At 42.1% G+C, this 24488-nt stretch overlaps 1 protein-coding gene across 3 annotated transcripts; it reads right to left on the bottom strand.

The window, feature by feature from the left end:
* Positions 1-3714: 3714 nt before the first annotated feature.
* MSMO1 (methylsterol monooxygenase 1) lies at positions 3715-23914 on the bottom strand. 3 transcript variants are annotated; one of them, XM_037993577.2, is made up of 7 exons: positions 23787-23874; positions 23429-23523; positions 13244-13529; positions 8642-8790; positions 7820-7946; positions 6404-6558; positions 3715-5025 (listed from the first exon to the last, which is right to left on the bottom strand). In XM_037993577.2, exons 3-7 carry the CDS (start codon positions 13496-13498, stop codon positions 4830-4832), a joined length of 882 nt encoding a protein of 293 aa, XP_037849505.1. In that variant the 5' UTR covers positions 13499-13529; positions 23429-23523; positions 23787-23874; the 3' UTR covers positions 3715-4829. The 3 variants fall into 3 exon arrangements, with proteins under 3 accessions (XP_037849505.1, XP_007998396.1, XP_007998398.1); XM_008000205.3 differs by lacking the exon at positions 23429-23523 and having other exon boundaries at positions 23787-23914; XM_008000207.3 differs by lacking the exons at positions 13244-13529; positions 23429-23523 and having other exon boundaries at positions 23787-23900.
* Positions 23915-24488: the final 574 nt, after the last annotated feature.

The following is a 24488-nucleotide window of genomic DNA, read 5'->3' as shown; positions in this document are numbered from 1 at the left end:
TTACTAAATCCTCGCAAACCCATGAAGTATTATTATCCTCATTTCATAGATGAGGAAATAGCTCTCCCGAGAGAGGAGGGGGAAAGGCTTTCCAGGGAATGAGCCAATCACCAGGAGCCAAGGAGTTTCATAAAGCAAGGGAGCAAGACCCGCTGGCAGGGCGTGCACAGCCATCTCTCCTGTTACTATCCCTGCAGTGCTGGTTTCAGCATCCTATGCGCAGCTTGTAGGTTAGTTATCCCATGTTCTCATTCCGTCACGGTCTCTTTCTTTTTGTGAGTGCACAAAGAGCAGCCTGTGTCCCTGAGTTGAATTACTTATTTTCTTGATAGTTTGAAAGTAACATTTCATATCTTAGATTCTAGCCATTCATGTCCTTTTTCTTTAGTCTTTAGGATGCAACAGACCTCTAAGCATATGTACTGAAGACATTTTACCATGGTCTTCTGATGATTTCAAGTAAGAATGTCAACATTTGGCAGTCACTTGCAGAGACAGCATTCATTAGACTAATGGCATGCTACTCTTTCTAACATTGGCTGAAAAATTATATTCTTTTGCAAGAATGGATTAGGAGCTAAACCTTCAGAAACAAGGTGCTCACTCTTCAGGAAGAGCTTGGATACTATCTCTCTCTATGGAAATACAGAACTTAAATGTGGAATTAAAAAGCCCTACTAGGCTGGGCGCGGTGGCTCACGTCTGTAATCCCAGCACTTTGGGAGGCTGAGGTGGGCGGACCACAAGATCAGGAGTTCAAGACCAGCCTGGCCAACGTGGTGAAACCCTGTCTGTACTAAAAAATACAAAAAAATAGCTGGGAGTGGTGGTGGGCACCTGTAATCCCAGCTACTCAGGAGGCTGAGGCAGGAGAATCGTTTAAACCCGGGAAGTGGAGGTTGCGAGGTTGCAGCGAGCTGAGATCGTGCCACTGCACTCCAGCCTGGGCAACAGAGTGAGACTCCATCTCAAACAAAGCAAAACAAAACAAAACACAAAAAACCTACTAGGTTTTATGTAAGAGCATGAGAATTTGAAGTTGGGGTAAGAGTCTCCACAGAACCAATCTTGTCCAAAGGTCTAACTGTCTTTAGCCAAATATGTAGCAAAGAGTAAAATACTAGTTAATTATACAAATATAATTCTAAGCATACTCTACTACTAATTTTTAAATTATAATATTAATTAAACTTTTAAACAATTAGTAAAATCCAAATAGATAATCCAAGAAACAAAGAGTATCTCTTGTCAGCTGGGCACGGAGGCTGAAGTGGGAGGATCACTTGAGCCAGTTCAAGATCAGCCTGGGCAACATAGTGCGGCCTTGTCTCTACAAAAAATAAACTAGTTGCATGTGGTGGCACACACCTGTGGTCCTAGCTACTCAGGAGACTGAGATGGGAGGATCACTTGAACCCAGGAGGTGGAGGCTGCAGTGAGCCAAGATGGCACCATTGCATTCCAGTGGGAGACAGAGCAAGACCCTGTCTTAAAAAAAAAAAAAAAAAGTCTTGTGAATTATTTGCTAGAGTCAGAGTTATGTACTCTGTTTTGTATTCTAGTCTTCATATTTATTTTTGTCTCATTATCAAATGCCAGTATAGTTAGAAGCTTAATTTAGGAAATTTTAAAAAGAAAGGTTTGGCTGGTAAGTTAGCTTAAAGTCTGTCTACTCCATACCAACATACTTGTATGTGTCTTACCACTTCCTGGATGACTACTGGTTTAGAACCTTATTTCCCTTCAAATATCACTTTTAAAAGTATTCCCTACGAGTTTTATAGAAGATGCAACTCTCCAGCATAGTGAACATAGTAGCCACAAGCACAGCTTCAAAAGTCAAAAGACCGGGCCTGTGATCTGAACCTCTCAGACAATTCTCTCATCTGTCAAATAGAGAAAATAGCATCTACCTCAGAAATCAAATGAGAACGTGCATTAAAATCACAGCACTACTAAACATAGCACAATTCAGGACACAAAGGAAGTGCTCGATAAACGTGTACTAGGAAGCATGAGTTGGAATTTACCAAGTTGGTTTAAAACGTTTAGCAGAGCGTCCAGCAGCAGGTGTCACTCTCTCCCTAAGTGCTAACAGGGAGTCGCCTTTTATTGCTAATTCAGATACTGGGCATTCCATGAGTATTAGGGAGTAAAAGGTAGAAGATAAAAGAATTCTTATAGTTATAACTAAACAGCAGACTTTTTTTTTTTTTTTTTTTTTTTTTTTGAGATGGAGTTTCCCGCTCTTGTTGCCCAGGTTGGTGTGCAATGGTGTGACCTCAGCTCACTGCAATGTCCACCTCCCGGGTTCAAGCCATTCTCCTGCCTCAGCCTCCCGAGTAGCTGGGATTACAGATGCCCACCACCACACCCGCCACAATGTCCCGCTAATTTTTTGTATCTGTAGTACAGATGTGGTTTCACCATTTTGGTCAGGCTGATCTCGAACTCCTGACCTCAGGTAATCCACCCGCCTTGGCCTCCCAAAATAAAAGCACTCTCTTTAAATTGACATACAGTTGTACATATTTGTGGAGTACACAGTGACATTTCAATACATATAATGTATAGTGATCAGCATATCCATTAACTCAGACATTTATCATTTGTGTTGGGAACAGTCAATATTCTCCTTCTAGCTATAGCCATCCTATGGTGGTACAGAACATCAGTATTTCTCCCTTCCAACTGTAATTTTATATTCTTTAACAAATCTGTTTCTATCCCTCTGTGCGCCCTCCCCTTCCCAGTCTCAAGTGTCCTCTGGTATTTTACTAAGATCAACTCTTTTTAGCTTCCACGAGTGAGGACACGCAGTATTTAACTTTGTTCCTGGCTTATTTCACCTAACAGTGTCTTCCAGTTCCTTCCATGTTGCCACAAATGACAAGGTTCCTTTTTTGTGGCTGAGAAGTATTCCATTGTGTATATATGCCACATTTTCTTAATCCACACCTACGTTGATTCCCTCTCTTGGCTATTGTGAAGTGCTACAATAAACTTGAGGGTGCAGATATCTCGTCCATATACCGATTTCACTTCCTTTAGATAATTGCCCAGTAATGGGATTTCTGGATCGTATGATAGCTCTATTTGTAGCAAACAGCACAATTTTAATTGCAGCCAGCCCCAAATTTGTTGCTTGAGGGCTGTAACAAATTTACACACATACACACACATACACACGGTGGACATATGAACCACATACAAGGTATAAAGCGTGACCTACAAACAAAACATTTTATCAGTTTTAAGTATCTGAATCCCTTACTTGGACATCTTTACTGTGTAAGCTTTCAAAAAAAGAAAAAAAAAAGGAAGTCACCAGATAATGACTCCACAGTTAAAAAAATAAAAATAATTACCACCATATCTAAGAATTACCAACCCTTGATGAGTTACAACTTAGATACTTGAGATTCTATCAGTCCTGAAAAGTTTAGCTCTATTCTTCAACTGTACAGAAAACACACATTATCTAAGCAGGGAAAAGAGCTGCTTCCATAAGTAGTGCTTTACTAGGTCAAGACGATTTCCCACAATAATTAAACCTGAAAAATTCACGTTCAAACAGCAAGGAAACACTTCGGCAAAGGAAGCACTTAAAAAAAAAATAGAAACCAATCCTTTTATTGTAAAACTTAATAACTTAATTTCTGTACTTTCAATTTTAAGAATAAAAGGTGACAACGTTTAAAACTGGAAACCAGATAATCAGACAAAAATCACATTTATTTCAAGAGCTCAAAGTGCAAATACAGCAAGTCAGTTCACAAACTTTCAAGATACAGTTTTTAATGACAATGGAAATTTGATATACAAAAAAGAAAGGGTAAATAGAAATAAAGCTCCTCAATTTTTTAAAAAATTCAAGTAACTTGAAAAGCCTTTAGACTAAAATACTCCACTTACATCCACTCAGAAATGCCAGTACTGCACTGCAATCAAGGACTCTTCAAAGAGAATCAGCTCAAACTGGTCAGCTCTAGATTAGAATGGAAGTTCTTGGTGCTGGCTTTTCTTGATTTGGAAGCTTCAGTCACTCACTGCCATCAATTGATGAGGTTCAATCCATGACATTTTGATCTTTAGGTAAATTCCAAAACATGCTTAATGTTAAAAAGGCTGGGCGCAGTGGCTTATACCTATAATCTCAGCACTTTGGGAGGCCAAGGTGGGCAGATCACTTGAGGGCAGAAGTTCAAGACCAGCCTGGCCAACATCGTGAAACCTCATCTCTACAAAAATACAAAAATTAGCTGGGCATGGTGGTGGCTGCCTGTAATCCCAGCTACTTGGGAGGCTGAGGCAGGAGAATTGCCTGAACTGGGAGGCAGAGGTTGCAGTGAGCTGAGATTGTGCCGCTACACTCCAGCCTAGGCCACAGAGTGTGGCTTCATCTAGAAAAAAACCAAAAAAGTTAAATATAAGGCCAACACCACTATGAAGAATTTTCTGAAATGACCAGATGTATCTAAAAGATTTAAAGACCAATGTCAACTTCAGGCCTATGGTTTTACTGGGAGAAAAGCCATAGATTAATACTTCTAGTACCCAAAACCTTCTTGGAAGCTTAGGAACATGGCCTTTAAAACTTTCTCATGAAAACTGTACTTAAATATATATTCATTCATTTCTACATATATAGAACTTGTAGGTAAAGTAGAAAAAGTTCTCACTAGGAAGGTAATTAAAGGTTGTTAATGTTCTTTTTATCACTTAGTAGCCAGAAGACATGCTTATTTCTGCTCTCCAGAAGCAATGTTAGCTACTAGCTTCTGAATTCAGGAAAACGTTTATCTTTCAGGAAGGTTTACATGAGACATTTATTCAGTCTTTTTCTCAAACTTCTTCCTCTTTTCATAATAGGCATGATATTGAGAGTCTGTTCCAAAAATTCGATCCCACCATGTAAATGTTGAAGCATAGTTTCCAATGAAGTTCATGTGATGGAAATCATGATGCCGAGAACCAGCATAGAAAGGGATCAGATTTAAAGGGTTGAGAGGAATATCATAACCACTGAAACAAAAATGATAAAGATTATTAAGGAATAAATACATCTCAAATAATTGTTGTTTCTATTAATAATCATGTGTTCACATTAACCAATTTAGATGACATTCCACTTTGCCTAGACCACTTTATTCCTAAGATGTTCACAAACAGCAAACACAGAAAATGGTGTATATTCTAGAAACCACTCTAAGAAAAAAAATCCTTAAAAAAAAATCTATGAAAATAATTTATTTTATGATAAAACATGTGAATGATGGAAGAGAGGGATTATAGTAATGAATTTTAGACACAGATTTTTAAGAATTAATTTTGTTTTATGTTTTAGAGGAAGCTTTCTCACCATAATCTATAACACTTGTAAATGAAGCCCAAAACACTAAATATGTTTTTTAGGGAAAGTCACATAAAATTAGTATCAAGTATTAAAAAAGGCAGGCCCAAGAATCCCTGTATAGCAACTTCATTTAGTTTTTTAGGCAATGACAAGTTGGAATCAAATGTACCACAATTAACCAAAATACCAGTGTACTTTCCTATAGTTGGGAGAAGACAAATGCCTTCAAAAAAGAGTCCCATTTAAAGTATGCCCCTTTATTTCTAACTACATATCTACAATCAGACATCCAGTTATACTTATGTGAATCTCTCTAATCCTTTCTTCCTTTGAGGGGCTTAGAGGAAGGAAAGCAGAAAGAAACAATGGATAGAAAAAAAAATGAAAGAAATGTCAATTACAATTTTTCTACAGGAGAATATTCTGTGCCTAGGACTAGAAGCATTAATTTTGCTACTTTAGCACTTTAAAAATAATCCTTAGAATTTGATATTCTGCATTCATGAGTACAGAAGTATGTCCCAAGTCAAAATGCAATGAACATATAATTTAAAAATTATGAACAATTAGAATAAGCATTTCAGAAGGCATTCAATATAAATAATTTACCACAAAATGTCTTCCAGTCAACAGAAAGGAAGCATTTGAAATATGTACATACTACAAGCAGTAGTTTCACCTTGCAAGTGCTTTTATCAGTGCTGAAGAGTAGAGATTAGAAAGTCTTACTCAATGAAGGCTGAATGCTTTGATATTTTTTTCAAATATGAGTTAGGTTTAGGTTTATTACAGAAGGATAAAGAAATTGCTTGTCCTAAATATATATTTGCCCTAATAACACATTATCACTACAAAAATTATAACAGCATAGGCTAGAATGTAAAAACATCTATTATTTAAACTTACATCCAACAATTATGTTTTCTTAATATAACATTAAGAAGATTAACTTCTCCTATTAGTCTACTTAGAAATATGATAATCTGACAGCCATGAAAATAAATATATTTCATTATATTTTATACCTGAACAGAAATCGATACTCACCTATGGACATCAATAGTTTCTAATAAACGAATGGTCACCCATGCCCAAAGAAGAATTACATGATCACACAAAAGCACGATGCCAATGAAAAATCCAGTTCCAAGAATTAGAGTCTCCAAAGGATGTGCATATTCAGCTTCCATTCCAAATGGAGCCTAAAACAAACAGGTAAGAAATTCTTCATTTCTTAGCTATTGTGATGGTTAATTTTATGTGTCAACTTGGCTAGGCTACGATATCCAACTGTTTGATTAATATCAGTCTAGATGTTGTTGTGAAGGTATTTTTTAGATGCTGTTAACATTTAAATCAGTAGACTCTGAGTAAAGGTGATTACCCTTCATAATGAGGGTGGACTTCATCCAATCATTTGAAGGCCTTCAGGATAAAGGCTGAGATTTCCCGAAGAAGGATTCTTAAGACTGCAACACCGAAACCCTGCCTGAGTTTCCAACTTGCTGCTCCACAGAATTTGGACCCAATGCTGCAACAATTCTTACCCGGATTTCCAGTCTGTAGCCTGCTTTACAGATTTCAGACTTGATAGCCCCACACTTGCATGAGCCAATTCCTTAAAATAAATCTCTCTCTCTGTGTATATATGCCCCAACGATTCTGCTTCACTGGAGAACTTCACTAATACATATATTCTATTTATGCATAAAGTTTTACAAAGTTATATTGATTCTATATGTAATGATGATTTATCTAGCCATACACTTGCATACCATGTAACCACGATCAATGCAAAACATACATAGCCAGTTTGATAAAACTACATCAAAGCAATTCTAATAGGCTGGGCATGGTAGCTCACACCTGTAATCCCAGTACTTTGGGAGTTCAAGGTGGGTGGATCACCCAAGGTCAGGAGTTCGAGACCAGCCTGACCAACATAGTGAAATCCCGTCTCTACTAAAAATACAAAATTAGCCACGTGTGGTGACGCATGCCTGTAATCCCAGCTACTTGAGAAGCTGAGGCAGGAGAATCACTTGAACCCAGGAGGTGAAGGCTGCAGTGAGCTGAGCTCATGCCATTGCAGTCCAGACTGGACAACAAGAACAAAACTCCATCTCCACCCCCCCCCAAAAAAAGGCAGTTCTAATAAAAGTTACTGTTTTTGTGGGAGTTAGCAATGTGAGGATCTAGCTGTGCCAGTGTAGCACTGTCCACAAGGACGGAAGTCCAAACTTTCATGTAATACTTTTCTTTCAGATCTCACTTTACCATGAAATTTAAATAATGAAGACAATGTGTAGAATTGACTTGTTTGTATGTGTGTGTGTTGTTCTTAATAATCATGCCAAAGGAAAAGAAAATAAAAACGTCACCAACAATTTTAGAAACATGCTCGGGCAATGAAAACAGACATTTTGCCTTGAACAGAAAGAATTAAATATAACTCTCACATACCTGAAACTCATGATGAACTTTATGAATATATTTGTATATTCTTTTGTGGTGTAAGAGTCTATGCAGAAAATAGTGCCAAGTATCTTCAATGACTGCACAGCCAAAGCATCTTGCCAAAAGAAAATACCTTTAAGATAAAAATGTTGTAATGTGTAAGAAATAATGTTTACTTAAACTATCCAGACTTTCAGTGGGGATGCTTGAGACATTACATAAAACTAAACACCCCAGGTTACCAGGTTGACCTAATTGGATATATTCATAAATAAATTCTCAAAACCACCAGATACAGCTTTATAATCTGATGTAAGGTTAAAGAGACTGCCCACTAGACCAATATCATTTCATTACAATGTTTGCACAACTTGCCTAATGACACATTTCACAAGAGGTATCCCTGATAAGTGATGCATGAGTATATATATGTGTGTGTCTATATATGTGTATATATATATGTACATATTTTTGTTTATATGAACACAATTTCTATAAACCTCATAAATGATTCTCATATATTTCATTTATTTTAAATTTAAAATGTGACATATTTTTTGTCAACATAAGCACTTACATATGTATATAAACATACAAAAGACGTTATGGAAACTTCTGATACTAGATGCTCACCTTCCAATAAAATATTTAAAAGATGTAAAAATGGAAACATTTTAAGATTTTACTATGGTTTAGTTTTCTACTATTTATTTACTTCCAAAGTTTAGAACAAACATTAATTAAAATTAAGAAAAAGGGTAAACATTAACTATAACTTAATTGAATAAGCCACCATTGCGTGTAAAAGCCAAATTTTTATCTACATACCATCTTGGCATTCTTTCCCAATCATAAGGAATATTGAAATACTCTGTAAAATAATAGGTTCCACAAATCAAAGGCAGCTGGATACAGAAGTGATTAAAGAGAAGAACTTTGAAACATTTCCATTGGTTTTCCCATGTCTCTGGCTTATCCTATGGAGAAAAATCACAATATCTAATATTAGTCTCTGCTATCAGAGTTTAACTTGACCTAATTTTTTCTCTGTTTATGTTGGACCTTAATTCTATGTCAGTTAAATGTTAACTTTATAGTAACTAAGACTCAGGAATCTTTACCTTCTAAATTCTTGACAACTACTATCACTACTTTAGGTGAAGAAACTGTTAACAGACGCACCCAGCCATAATGATCTCAAACAAAGAAACACTACAGAATGAATAATTCTCCAGTGTTTGCTGCCACACATCATTCACTTCACTTCTTTTACCAGAAGTTTCAGAGAAGAAGAAATATAATATGCTAAGATTACAGGTGGGTGTCCGCAATGGAAGAAGTTGTACACCAAGCACTGGAAGCCTTGTACACAGTTTAAGTCGATGCTTCCAGGCACTCAGTGGTATTCATTCCAATAAATAAGTGCACTTTTGTTCATATCCAATGACAGAATTACAAACTCTGTGTTGAGAGGTACAGAGATGTGTCCTGATTACGGAGTTCACAGATTCCAGTCAAAATGACAAAAGTTAGATCAACATGAGATGTTCATAAGACCTCATCAGGATACCCATTTGCTTAGCAAGCCATTATAAAAAACAAAGCAAAACAAAACAAAACAAAAACTAACTAAATGTATTCAATTTATAGGACTGCACTTAAGATATAAAAAAAGTGCTTTGGGTTTTACAAAAGGATGGTGACAATAAATACCAGTTATTGCTTCGTTTTAAACGTCACTGCTGAAAAACTCAGAAATCTGTCAACAAAACTATTTTATTTCTTTTTTTATTTTATTTTTTTTGGACGGAGTCTTGCTCTGTCACCCAGGCTGGAGTGCGGTGGCGCGATCTCGGCTCACTGCAAGCTCCGCCTCCCGGGTTCACGCCATTCTCCTGCCTCAGCCTCCCGAGTAGCTGGGACTACAGGTGCCCGCCACCTCGCCCGGCTAGATTTTTGTATTTTTTAGTAGAGATGGGGTTTCACTGTGTTAGCCAGGATGGTCTCGATCTCCTGACCTCGTGATCCGCCCGTCTCGGCCTCCCAAAGTGCTGGGATTACAGGCTTGAGCCACCGCGCCCGGCCAAAACTATTTTATTTCAACATGATATTCAAACTACGGGAACTACTGAGCATCAGTAGAAGCCCAAAGAGGTCAACCAGCTTGGGGAGGGTCACACATGCAGTTATTAGCAGAAGTAGGACTAACTTAAATCTAGGTCTCCAGATCCAGTTCTGTTCTTGAAATTCTTTAAGGGATATCTTCCCAACAAAAATAGGAAAAGCACCGAACTAAGAATCAATCCAGAGACTTGTGCTCTAATACCAGGGCTGCTACTCACCAGTTAACTAGTTCTTGTAATGTTTACAACTCAGTTTCTTCAACAGTAAAATGAGAGGATCTGACAACTGCCTTTGTATTTCTAATCTGAGCATTATCTAACCCCACTCCTCTAAACCTCCACTCTGTAATTGGGGACAAAATAAATGAAAGATTCAGGCTTCATTTGGCAATAGACTGTCTCCCACAGAAACTATGGCTAACAGACTTAATTTCCCAGATAGACTGTGATATCGATGTAGTTACAGAAATTACCAAGTTAATCAACTATAATAAAATCACATGCTATACCATTTAGAGTATACATAAATTAGTTACAAAGATAGTTAGCAATACAAATTCATACCTAGTGCAAAATGAAAGTTTACCACATTTTACTTTATGCATAACTGTACTTAATACAAAGGAATACCTTTACAAGGGCCACATACTATTTAGAAATAATATTTTTAGTACATTTATCTTTGAGGAAAATTTTTGGAGAATTACTAAGATTTATGATTTTTTTTTGAAAGAAACAGATCCTGCAAAGTCTGCTTTACTTTTTCATTCCTGTGAAATTTCCCCTAATTAGCAAGGATGTGCGTTAGCTCTCCAGCTGTCTGTCCTGTTTGAAAGCAGAAAGTCTTTAGAACTATTTCATCACCACCACCAGCTTCTTCTTTTTGACAATTTTAAGAATAAAAACATTTATTGCATATGTTAAATATAATTCTCAAATATTTTCTCTTAAACAATTGATACCCTCAATGTTAATCAGGGTATCTGCCTTCAAAATGCATAAACCTGTAATTAATTTGTATTGATATTTTGGTTTCTTTTAAAACGCCTTTAACTTGTGAAAACTAGTCCTGATTTAAAATCACGTTTTATCAAAAATGCTCAAAGCATGGACTTTAATGCCTATGAAACGTAAAGACTTGCTGAGTACAGACTTGAAACCGTATTACCCGGCCTTTCAATCTGTTCATAAACAACTAGTTCTGACCAACTAGACTACAGCTTATTCTTTCCTTTGCCACACTATATTTTAAAGCTGCTCATATACCCTTGCCTGAATAAGCTCTTCCTCTCTCTGGAAAGGTTACTACTTCCAACCAATGAGTCACTGGCAAAGTGCAGTGAAGGAGAAAAAGGATGCTTTTGCCTGGCCAGCCATACAATGCATCAGCTCTATAAATAAATCATTAGGTGACACATGGCAGCCACAATCACCCTAAAGGTGCATTAGAACTTAGACATCCAAACTTAAATCTGCCTTTCAAAGCAGGTGCTTTTCTAAAAAGCACTTTGGAACTTCTGTGACCTTAATTGAGGGTCACAGAATACTCTCCTTTGGGTTACATTATTTTTCATTTCCTTCACCTTTACCCTTTGCTCTTTTCACCTTTGGCCTGGAGTCCGCCGTCATCTGACCCCTGTATTATCCCCAGAGAGGATTAATATTAACACTTGCTTAAAGTGAGCCTCTGGGAGAGGCTGTGAAACTAACAGAATGATAACAGAGAATGTGTACAGACTGCCATCCAAAATATATACAGTTGTCCCTTGGTATCTTTGGGGGATTGGTTCTGGGACTTTCTGCAAATACCAAAATCTGGCTTGATACAAAATGACATAGTATTTGACATAACCTATAACCTACACATATCCTCCCGTATACTTGAAATAATCTCTACACCACTTATAATACTTAATAAAATGCAAATGCTCTATAAATAGTTGTTATTTGGAATAAGGACAAAGAAAAAAAAAGACTGTACATGTAAAGTATAGACACAATTTTTTCCCCTGAATATTTCTGATCTGCAGTTGGTTGGATCCATGGATACATAACCTATGAATAAGGAGGGCCAATTGTACTGAGTGAATGGAAATTACTTTCCATAGATGAATACTCTCAGCGGTCTACTTTCTACCAAGACTGTGTGCCCTTGAATTTTAGTTTGGAACGACTTTTTCTGAAAAGTAAACAGTAAACACTAAAAACTATCATCAGCTTACCAAATGCTAACAAATAATTCATCTTTCTAATAAGCTACGCCAAATTCTCATGTCAAGCTCATAGACTACACACTAGATTTCACCTTGTCATGTACATAGCGACCTCTCAACATTTAGTGCAATGAAGCAAATATCCAGAAACGAGGAGCTTCACCTCCTTATTTGGGATGATATGAATACTGCAGAACTACCTATCATATATTTAGGGGAAAAAAACTTTGATAGCCCTGATCAAGGTCATACTGTATTAACAGTCCCTGAGATTTGCTGGAACATAGAGTTGGGGTGAACTGAAAAATATGCACAAATCACCATACCTTTCCTTTCCAGCTAGCTTAAACATTAAAATTTGTAAACTTAAATTAGGTAACCATCACATCTACTTAAAGCCCAATTTAATAAACTATTCTTGAACTATTATCAATAATGACCTAGAACTGTGTTATTCAATTCAGCTAGTAACATGTGGCTACCAAACACTTTAAACATGGCTAGCCTAAATTGAGATAGACTAAAATTAATGTAAAATACACACGGGATTGCAAAGACTTATTAAATATCTCATTAAGCATTTTTTAAATTTTGATTACTGGTTGAAATAATAATTTACATTTATTTCTTATTCTTTTTTGAGACAAGGTCTCACTCTGTCACCTGCGCTAGAGTATAGTGGTGCAATCCTTCTGCTTCAGTCTCATAAGTAGCTAGAACTTACATTACCATGCTTGGGTATTTTTGTATTTTTTTTGTAGAGACAGGGTCTTGCTAGGTTTCCCAGGATGGTCTTGAACTCCTGGCCTCAAGCAATCCTCCTGCCTTGGCCTCCCAAAGTGCTGGAATTACAGGCATGGACCCTGTACCCAGCAATAGTTTACACTTACTGAGTTAAATAATACACATTATGAAATTATTTTATTTATTTTTACGTTTTCTATGTATTCTACTAGAAAATTTAAAATTACACACATGGCTTCATTATATTTCTATTGTATATCACTGATTTAGCCTCACAAAACAAAGCCCTATTTACTTTTAAAATATTCAGCAACATTAATAATATTCTATTTCTAGTCCCTTATACTCACCTTCTGAATTTTGTATTTTTTCATATAAGGTATAAATTGAAATAAAAATCCAGGTAAACAGAACGAGAAATAAAGGGCTTCATGAACTATAAGGGATCCCCATGTTGCAATCTGGAACTTTGTATAATTATTCAACATATAGTTCCAAGCATTTTTAAATGGTTCTTGCAGAGGATTCTCAGGTAAAAGTGAATCTACATATTCCACAGCCAAGGATGCTGAACTAAAGATGCTGACACTTTCATTTGTTGCCATTTTTCAAATCTCTGCAGACAGCCTTATAATTCTGTAGAAATGAATACATATAATAAGTTAAACAATAATTCAAAAAATAAAACAATTAAAAATGCATCCTCTGATCATTTTAAAAATAATTACTAAAGGAGTACAAATTTTTTACCAAAAAATTACTAAAGGAATACAAATGGTTTTACACCATTTTAAAAAATTTGCTGGACATCATCACCATTTCCATTTGTAGATATTCCTGTAAAAACACATTATTTTCAAGAACAATAGCTAAAAGAATAGGGGAAAATTTTTTTCAAGCTATATTTAAAGAAATCGTCAGTGTGGTTCTCATGGAAAAGCGTCTAATTTAAATGAGCAATAGCTGGGTTTAAATGTTATCATTTACAGCCAAAAGAACCTATAAAGAAAAAGCCTACCAAATACGAGTACATAAAAATTAAGTACTTCCTACTGGGTAACAGAAAGACAGTCATAAACAAAGTCAAAGATAAAATGACAAACTGGGAAAAATATTTCCAACATTTTACAACAAACGGCTACAAAGTGAGATTTAGAAAAAAGACAAAAAAGACAATAGAAAAATGACAAAAGCAGTTCACAGAAAAATAAAGACAAATGGTCAATAAACAAGGAAGAATCTTCACTTCATTCAAATGAGGAAATGCACCCTAAAACAAAGAGAAACTTTTAGCCTGAGTAGCACATCTTTAAAAGTTTATTAGTGCCCAATGTCCAGTACTGGTAAGGGGGTAAGAAAACAGGCATGACCATACATTGTGGGCAGGGGGGATACATCAGAATATCACTGGAGGAAAAATAAGCAACACCTATCATAATTCAAAATGAACACATCCTTTGAAGCAGCAACTTTCTCATTCAAGGGTACAAAGGCAGATACACAAAGATAGAAGGAAGCATTTCTTGTAACAGCAAAAACAGGAAAAAATAAAAGTAAAACACAAGCCATCAACAAGGTATGGGTTAAATAAATTAAGTCCTTCCATTGACAATTATAAAGCCAATTAAAAGAACAAGGATGATCTATCTGCTCTACATAGAAAGATGTCTAAGATACAGTGTTAATCCAAATAACAAGTTACAGAATAATATGCATAGCCAGAGTCCCACATAAGATTTTTTGAAAAGGATATATATTTTATCTATGCACTTCTATGCATATGTACATATAGAGACACACAGAAACAGAAAATGTACATATGGTTGGTTACAAAGGGAATAATTTAGAGTGGTGATTTCTAGGAAAACAGGTGTGTGATCGGGTAGGAGATAGTGTTATGGAGAACAGAGCGTGGTGCGGTAGGGGAGAGTGTTACGGAAGATGGAGTGTGGCGGGGTAGGGGAGAGTGTTGTGGAAGATGGAGTATGGCGGGGTAGGGGAGAGTGTTGTGGAAGACAGTGTGGCGGGGTAGGGGAGAGTGTTATGGAAGACAGTGTGGCGGGGTAGGGGAGAGTGTTATGGAGGATGGAGTGTGGCGGGGTAGGGGAGAGTGTTATGGAAGATGGAGTGTGGCGGGGTAGGGGAGAGTGTTGTGGAAGACAGTGTGGCTGGGTAGGGGGAGTGTTGTGGAAGACAGTGTGGCGGGGTAGGGGGAGTGTTGTGGAAGACAGTGTGGCGGGGTAGGGGGAGTGTTATGGAAGACAGTGTGGCGGGGTAGGGGAAAGTGTTATGGTAGATGGAGTGTGGCGGGGTAGGGGAGAGTGTTATGGAAGATGGAGTGTGGCGAGGTACGGGAGAGTGTTATGGAAGACAGTGTGGCGGGGTAGGGGAGAGTGTTATGGAAGACAGTGTGGCGGGGTAGGGGAGAGTGTTATGGTAGATGGAGTGTGGCGGGTTAGGGGAGAGTGTTATGGTAGATGGAGTGTGGCGGTGTAGGGGAGAGTGTTATGGAAGATGGAGTGTGGCGGGGTAGGGGAGAGTGTTATGGAAGATGGAGTGTGGCGGGGTAGGGGAGAGTGTTGTGGAAGATGGAGTGTGGTGGGGTAAGGGAGAGTGTTATGGCAGATGGAGTGTGGCGGGGTAGGGGAGAGTGTTATGGCAGATGGAGTGTGGCGGGGTAGGGGAGAGTGTTATGGAAGATGGAGTATGGCGGGGTAGGGGAGAGTGTTATAGAAGACAGTGTGGCGGGGTAGGGGAGAGTGTTATGGAAGATGGAGTGTGGCGGGGTAGGGGAGAGTGTTATGGAAGACAGTGTGGCGGGGTAGGGGAGAGTGTTATGGAAGACAGTGTGGCGGGGTAGGGGAGAGTGTTATGGAAGACAGTGTGGCGGTGTAGGGAAGAGTGTTATGGTAGATGGAGTGTGGCCGTGTAGGGGAGAGTGTTATGGCAGATGGAGTGTGGCGGGGTAGGGGAGAGTGTTATGGAAGATGGAGTGTGGCGGAGTAGAGGAGAGTGTTATGGAAGATGGAGTATGGCGGGGTAGGGGAGAGTGTTATAGAAGACAGTGTGGCGGGGTAGGGGAGAGTGTTATGGTAGATGGAGTGTGGCGGGGTAGGGGAGAGTGTTATGGAAGACAGTGTGGCGGGGTAGGGAAGAGTGTTATGGAAGACAGTGTGGCGGGGTAGGGGAGAGTGTTATGGAAGACAGTGTGGCGGGGTAGGGGAGAGTGTTATGGAAGACAGTGTGGCGGGGTAGGGGAGAGTGTTATGGAAGACAGTGTGGCGGGGTAGGGGAGAGTGTTATGGAAGATGGAGTGTGGCGGGGTAGGGGAGAGTGTTATGGTAGATGGAGTGTGGCGGGGTAGGGGAGAGTGTTATGGTAGATGGAGTGTGGCGGGGTAGGGGAGAGTGTTATGGAAGATGTAGTATGGCGGGGTAGGGGAGAGTGTTATGGTAGATGGAGTATGGCGGGGTAGGGGAGAGTGTTGTGGAAGACAGTGTGGCGGGGTAGGGGAGAGTGTTATGGAAGACAGTGTGGCGGGGTAGGGGAGAGTGTTATGGAGGATGGAGTGTGGCGGGGTAGGGGAGAGTGTTGTGGAAGACAGTGTGGCGGGGTAGGGGAGAGTGTTATGGAAGACAGTGTGGCGGGATAGGGGAGAGTGTTATGGAAGACAGTGTGGCGGGGTAGGGGAGAGTGTTGTGGAAGACAGTGTGGTGGGGTAGGGGAGAGTGTTATGGAAGACAGTGTGGCGGGGTAGGGGAGAGTGTTATGGAGGATGGAGTGTGGCGGGGTAGGGGAGAGTGTTGTGGAAGACAGTGTGGCGGGGTAGGGGAGAGTGTTATGGAAGACAGTGTGGCGGGGTAGGGGAGAGTGTTATGGAGGATGGAGTGTGGCGGGGTAGGGGAGAGTGTTATGGAAGATGGAGTGTGGCGGGGTAGGGGAGAGTGTTGTGGAAGACAGTGTGGCGGGGTAGGGGGAGTGTTGTGGAAGACAGTGTGGCGGGGTAGGGGGAGTGTTATGGAAGACAGTGTGGCGGGGTAGGGGAAAGTGTTATGGTAGATGGAGTGTGGCGGGGTAGGGGAGAGTGTTATGGAAGATGGAGTGTGGCGAGGTACGGGAGAGTGTTATGGAAGACAGTGTGGCGGGGTAGGGGAGAGTGTTATGGAAGACAGTGTGGCGGGGTAGGGGAGAGTGTTATGGAAGATGGAGTGTGGCGGGGTAGGGGAGAGTGTTATGGTAGATGGAGTGTGGCGGGTTAGGGGAGAGTGTTATGGTAGATGGAGTGTGGCGGTGTAGGGGAGAGTGTTATGGAAGATGGAGTGTGGCGGGGTAGGGGAGAGTGTTATGGAAGATGGAGTGTGGCGGGGTAGGGGAGAGTGTTGTGGAAGACAGTGTGGCTGGGTAGGGGGAGTGTTGTGGAAGACAGTGTGGCGGGGTAGGGGGAGTGTTGTGGAAGACAGTGTGGCGGGGTAGGGGGAGTGTTATGGAAGACAGTGTGGCGGGGTAGGGGAAAGTGTTATGGTAGATGGAGTGTGGCGGGGTAGGGGAGAGTGTTATGGAAGATGGAGTGTGGCGAGGTACGGGAGAGTGTTATGGAAGACAGTGTGGCGGGGTAGGGGAGAGTGTTATGGAAGACAGTGTGGCGGGGTAGGGGAGAGTGTTATGGAAGATGGAGTGTGGCGGGGTAGGGGAGAGTGTTATGGAAGATGGAGTGTGGCGGGGTAGGGGAGAGTGTTATGGAGGATGGAGTGTGGCGGGGTAGGGGAGAGTGTTGTGGAAGACAGTGTGGCGAGGTAGGGGAGAGTGTTATGGTAGATGGAGTGTGGCGGGGTAGGGGAGAGTGTTGTGGAAGACAGTGTGGCGAGGTAGGGGAGAGTGTTATGGAAGACAGTGTGGCGGGGTAGGGGAGAGTGTTATGGAAGACAGTGTGGCGGTGTAGGGGAGAGTGTTATGGAAGATGGAGTGTGGTGGGGTAGAGGAGAGTGTTACGGAAGACAGTGTGGCGGTGTAGGGGAGAGTGTTATGGAAGATGGAGTGTGGTGGGGTAGGGGAGAGTGTTACGGAAGACAGTGTGGCGGTGTAGGGGAGAGTGTTATGGAAGATGGAGTGTGGTGGGGTAGGGGAGAGTGTTATGGTAGATGGAGTTTGGCGGGGTAGGGGAGAGTGTTATGGAAGACAGTGTGGCGGGATAGGGGAGAGTGTTGTGGAAGATGGAGTGTGGTGGGGTAGGGGAGAGTGTTATGGTAGATGGAGTGTCGCGGGGTAGGGGAGAGTGTTATGGAAGACAGTGTGGCGGGGTAGGGGAGAGTGTGATGGAAGACAGTGTGGCGGGGTAGGGGAAAGTGTTATGGAAGACAGTGTGGCGGGGTAGGGGAGAGTGTTATGGAAGATAGTGGGGCGACTAGGAGATAGTTTTATGGAGAACTGAGTGTGGCGGGGTAGGGGAGAGTGTTGTGGAAGACAGTGTGGCGGGGTAGGGGAGAGTGTTATGGTAGATGGAGTGTGGCGGGGTAGGGGAGAGTGTTATGGAAGATGGAGTATGGCGGGGTAGGGGAGAGTGTTGTGGAAGACAGTGTGGCGGGGTAGGGGAGAGTGTTATGGTAGATGGAGTGTGGCGAGGTAGGGGAGAGTGTGATGGAAGATGGAGTGTGGCGGGGTAGGGGAGAGTGTTATGGAAGACAGTGTGGCGGGGTAGGGGAGAGTGTTATGGAAGATGGAGTGTGGCGGGGTAGGGGAGAGTGTTATGGTAGATGGAGTGTGGCGGGGTAGGGGAGAGTGTTATGGAAGACAGTGTGGCGGGGTAGGGGAGAGTGTTATGGAGGATGGAGTGTGGCGGGGTAGGGGAGAGTGTTGTGGAAGACAGTGTGGCGAGGTAGGGGAGAGTGTTATGGTAGATGGAGTGTCGCGGGGTAGGGGAGAGTGTTATGGAAGACAGTGTGGCGGGGTAGGGGAGAGTGTTATGGAAGATGGAGTGTGGCGGGGTAGGGGAGAGTGTTATGGAAGATGGAGTGTGGTGGGGTAGGGGAGAGTGTTATGGAAGATGGAGTGTGGCGGGGTACGGTAGAGTGTTATGGAAGATGGAGTATGGCGGGGTAGGGGAGAGTGTTGTGGAAGACAGTGTGGCGGGGTAGGGGAGAGTGTTATGGTAGATGGAGTGTGGCGGGGTAGGGGAGAGTGTTATGGTAGATGGAGTGTGGCGGGGTAGGGGAGAGTGTTATGGAAGACAGTGTGGCGGGGTAGGGGAGAGATTTGTGGAAGACAGTGTGGCGGGGTAGGGGAGAGTGTTATGGAAGACAGTGTGGCGGGGTAGGGGAGAGTGTTATGGAAGATGGAGTGTGGCGGGGTAGGGGAGAGTGTTATGGAAGATGGAGTGTGGTGGGGTAGGGGAGAGTGTTATGGAAGATGGAGTGTGGCGGGGTAGGGGAGAGTGTTATGGAAGATGGAGTATGGCGGGGTAGGGGAGAGTGTTGTGGAAGATGGAGTATGGCGGGGTAGGGGAGAGTGTTGTGGAAGACAGTGTGGCGGGGTAGGGGAGAGTGTTATGGTAGATGGAGTGTGGCGGGGTAGGGGAGAGTGTGATGGTAGATGGAGTGTGGCGGGGTAGGGGAGAGTGTGATGGAAGACAGTGTGGCGGGGTAGGGGAGAGATTTGTGGAAGACAGTGTGGCGGGGTAGGGGAGAGTGTTATGGAAGACAGTGTGGAGGGGTAGGAGATAGTGTTATAGAAGAGAGAAAAGAAAATTTCTTATGTCTTTTGCACAATTTAAACTTTTAAATGAGCGTGTTCTACTTACATAATAAATAAGCTCAATAGGTCACACACCAAAAAATAAACTTTTCAAAAGTCACTCTCCATAAATGTTCACCACTGCTGCTTCTAATTTATGAATTTTTGGGGACCATTTAAAAATGAGTATTTTAAACCTCAGAAGCGTTCTAAATAGTGCTTAAAAAGTCCCCTTCCCCAACACTTCTCAAATTGACCCCCTATCCCATTCTACAGAAGGAATATTGAGAACCTAGCCAACTCCTTCAGGCATCTGAATTCACTTCATGCCCTCCTTCTTCTGTCCTACTCATCTCAAATGACTTACACCACAGTGACTATAGTGTTCCATCCTGTGTCATTACAAGCCTCAAAATTTCTTTGCTCATTCATTCTTTCCTCTGAGACTGACAAGTCTTCCTGTGTTCTTATCTTACCTCAAGAACTTGTCCATCACTTATCCTTTCTTATCTTTCATCCTTCTCCCTTCAGGGAATCCATTCCCTCACGTCTAAAAACACATTCCCGTCTTTTCTTTTCTTTCTTTTCTTTTTTTTTTTTTTTTCAGACAGGGTCTCACTCTGTTACCCAAGCTGGAATGCAGTGGCTCAATTATGGCTTACTGCAGCCTCGACCTCCCAGGCTCAAGCAATCCTCCCACCTCAGCCCCTCCTAGCTGGGACCACAGGCACACACTACCACGCCTGGCTAATTTTTTTTATTTTTATTTTTTGTGGAGACAGAGGTCACCCTATGTTGCCCAGACTGGTCTTAAACTCCTAGGCTCAAGTGATCCTCCCATCTCAGCCTCCCAAAGTGTGGGGATTAGGTGTGAGCCACTGTGCCCAGCCTCCTTTGTTGATAAACACCTTCCGAGCCTCCATGACCTCTTCCAAGCCACTGTCTCATTTATCTTCCTTTGAACCAACCAACTTCTTTCTCAAAGGAGAGCTCTACATAAAGATTGCTTAACTCAGCTGGGCATGGTGGCTCACGCCTGTAATCCCAGCACCTTTGGGAGGCTGATGCGGGCACATCACCTGAGGTCAGGAGTTCAGGTCAATCACTTGAACTGAGGAGGTGGAGGTTTCAGTAAGCTGAGATTGCACTCTAGCCTGGGCATGAACAGCAAAACTCTTGTCTCGAAAAAAAAAAGATTGCTTAACTCACCCACACAACTCACTGAGCTACTTGCAATCTGGCTCCCCACCTACAACAAAATGTCTTCAATCATCTTCTAAGTTGTAAAATAAGACAACCATCCAATCTTAATTCTTCACGAGGTGATTAGTAAATTTGACAATGATGAACCAAGACCACTTACTAGTCCTGTCCTGTGACCTTGGGCAAATTCGGTAACCTCTCTGTGATGCAGTTTTCTCATCAACAGAAATTAAAACAGTAGGTCTTCCAGTGAGTCCAAGAGATAATGCATATAAAGCACTCAGTACAGGACCTGGTATGTAATAGCTACAAGAAACTAACAATTATTGGGCACTTTCTGTGCCAAGAACTGTGTTCAAAGCATGCTACATGCTCTTACATTTTAATTTCAATCCTTACCACACCTTCGTGAGGTAGGTATTATTTTATCCCCATTTTATAGATAAAATAACTGAGGTTTAGAAAGATTAAGCAACTTGCCTGAAGTCTAATGCTTCGGGCATTAACAAATGCTTAATGTTAAGTTAATGATTAACTTAACAAATGCTAAGTGGGGAAGCCCACGCAGTCATCCATTATATTATACTATAGTTATATACACAACCCATAATAAGTATTAGAGTACAAGGAGAATAATTCCTATAGTTTACCTAAGCCCTCTGAAAAGGTATTTCACATGACTTGTCTTTATCTTCTTATTTCCTGTTTATATTCTAGCAACTGCACTCTGCATTCTATTGTCATCACTGCACTGAACTTACTCTTACTAAAATCACTAAGGAGGCTGGGTGCGGTGGCTCACGCTGGTAATCTCAGCACTTTAGGAGGCCGAGGTGGGCGGATCACAAGGTCAGGAGTTCGAGACCAGTCTGGCCAATATGGTGAACCCTCATCTCTACCAAAAAAATACAAAAACATTAGCCAGGTGTCGTGGAGCACGCCTGTATTACCAGTTACCTGGACGGCTGAGGCAGGAGAATTGCTTGAACCTGGGGGGCTGAGGTTGCAGGGAGCTGAGATCGCGACACCGCACTCCAGCTGGGCAACAGAGCGAGACTCCGTCTCAAAAAAACAAACAAACAAAAAAATCGCTATGGATCTCCAGTTGCCAAACTCAATAAACTTTTTTTTTTTTTTTTTTTTGGAGTTTATTTTATTTGACTAATCTGGAAGATTTGATATTTCTCTTCTTGAAATACTGCCTTTCCTTGGTTCTTGGAACTCAAATGCATTCACTCTGACAAGTATTGTGCATTCATTGCGCCAGCTGCTGCCTTTACCCCTGAGTTCACAAAACACAAAATTTAGTGAGTAATAACAACTAGTGTCCAAACCATCAAAAATTAGGTGATAAGAACAACAAAGGGGGGAATACACAGTGCTATGAACTTCTAGAGAAAGGTGCTATCTAAACTGAGACCTAGAACAGGAGAGGGAAGTGACAAGTTAAAAAATAGAGCGAGGGACAGAGGGTCAAGGGAGGGGTTTTGCACAGAGAGAACAGCACTCCAAAAACTCAACCAGGAGAGTAGAAAGAATATGAGAATTCAAGCTGGAAAGTTTCCCAATAATGCCTTCCTTACTCCCTTCTAACGATTCTAGATGGTCTTGGGTGATCTTAACTATTTTCTGTTTTAAAAATATGCTGATATCCATCCTCTCTACCTCTTGCCTTCTCCCCTAAACTCCAGGATCTGATTATCCAAGTTTACTGGTCATATCCAATCAGAGAGTTCAGAGGCACACGAACTCACTCAGCAGGTCCAAAGGTTCAGTACGTGCTCCTCACAAGCCCCGACCAAATACTGGACCACCTTTAATGCTTAATTCTCAGACCTAACGTTTTAAGTCGCTCCCGTCTCTGCTGCCTTGATTAAGTCTTCAAACTCTTACCCAATTTAGAAACACTTGGTTTACTTAACATTCAGGAACTTACTTTTCACAAAGGAGCAAGGGAATGGATATATTGTTGCTAACTGAATAAGGAATTAAAGAGGAGAGGGGAAACGAGGTCTTGGAAAATTTAATTTCTTTTTGCTTTACTCATTCTTGGGCAACCTAAATGACTGGAAGCGTACTCTGGAGCAGGCTGACTAGATAAATTTAGTTATTTGTGGATTCTCAGAAACCTTGAAGTTTAGCTGTCAGCCAGTCTCTGTCCTTTGGCACTTTAAAACGGATTTCACCAGCTCCTTCATTTTCTGGACTTGCCCTGCCTCCAAGCTTGCCCTTCTTAAACCTTAAATCTCTAAGATGCAATGCCAGGATCTATATAAATCTAAACATAAGAAATAAGCTCCTTAAAACACTCAAAGTTCAAGGGACTGCTTGCCCTAAGCATAAAGATCAAGCCCCTCTGTGACTGATGCACACGAGGCCCTTCCAGACTTCTTCACTCTTCATTTCTTACATTCTCGCCATTCTACACTTCACATTTTTACAGTATCTGATCACCCATGGTTGCTACTGCTTCATTCCTCTCTGCCCACGGAAATATCGTTCCCTTACAGGTGATGTCCTCCCATCCAACTCCTAGTCACCCTTCAGCAACCTCCTCTCGGACGCCCTTCCCAACCCCCCTACTCCCAAAGCACATTACATCTTACCTTCTTCCAGTGTTTCCTGCTTTTGTATAACTTTCGCCAAGCTACCACCCTGTGCTGCAACTGTCTTCTACGTCCCATCTCCCGAAGACAACACTCTTTAAAGGGCAAGAAACATGTCCTAGCCTAGTTCCATCACTGAAGAATTTCACTCCGTTTTCCTCCTTTCTAGCACGTACCTTTCCCTAGGCCCACCTTCACTCCAGTCTCCCTCCGCCCCTTCTCGGGTACCACTGCCAGCGTCCGGCCCAGCGCGCGCATTCGCACCCCGAACCCGCTCCCCTCGATCTCACGGAGCACCAGGTGGGAGCCCACCTGCTCCCCCTTCCTCGCTCACGAGCCACTCCCCCGACCCCCTCACCTGAACGGCCGCGAGATGACTGCCGGGCACCGTCACCCAGGATCAGCCAGGTGTTCCGACCTCGGAACTTGCCTCGCCCGGCTCGGGGGTGGAGCCGGGTGCGCCAGGCGGTCAGTCCTGTCGTTATTGGCCTGCGAGGGCTCCCGCCCCGTCTTCTCGGCGCGGTGATTGGTCTGTGCAGTTGCCGACATCGTGTGACTCGCGCGAAGGAGCCCCTGGCGGTCCCAGCCATTGGCTCCGCGGATGGAGTGAGGATAGTGAGACCCGCAGGGCCAGCCAATGGCAGGCGTCGCGGGGCGCCAGGAGGCGCGGAAGCGTGAGAGCGCGTCACGGCGTGAGGGGGCGGGCACAGACGGATGGCCGCCCTGCCCTGCCGCCCGGAGTCGCCTTGGCAACTGCGGTCCCCGCAGATTGGCAGTCAGAGCCTGCGCTGTGCTGGGGCGGGAGTGTCGCGCCAGCCGCCGTCCCAGGACTTTTATTTCAACTGTGACCTGTGTAGCAGCCGCAACTCCCAAACCCGGGAGGAAAAGAGTATAAATGAGTCTTAAAATCTATGTTGACTGTTTTGTGTTTCTAGACACCCTTGCCTTTTTCTGGTCTACCTTTTAGATTTAGATCTTTCGTCTCCCTTGTTTCCCCAGCCTACATATCCTTTAATAAATCCCTGTATTTTGAAAACGGAGAATTTCAAATGCGATTATC

Source organism: Chlorocebus sabaeus, chromosome 7, assembly GCF_047675955.1.
Source record: "Chlorocebus sabaeus isolate Y175 chromosome 7, mChlSab1.0.hap1, whole genome shotgun sequence".
Classification (NCBI taxonomy): Eukaryota; Metazoa; Chordata; class Mammalia; order Primates; family Cercopithecidae; genus Chlorocebus; species Chlorocebus sabaeus.
The sequence above is the reverse complement of the archived record's forward strand: the minus strand, read 5'-3'. Positions and strand labels throughout refer to the sequence as shown.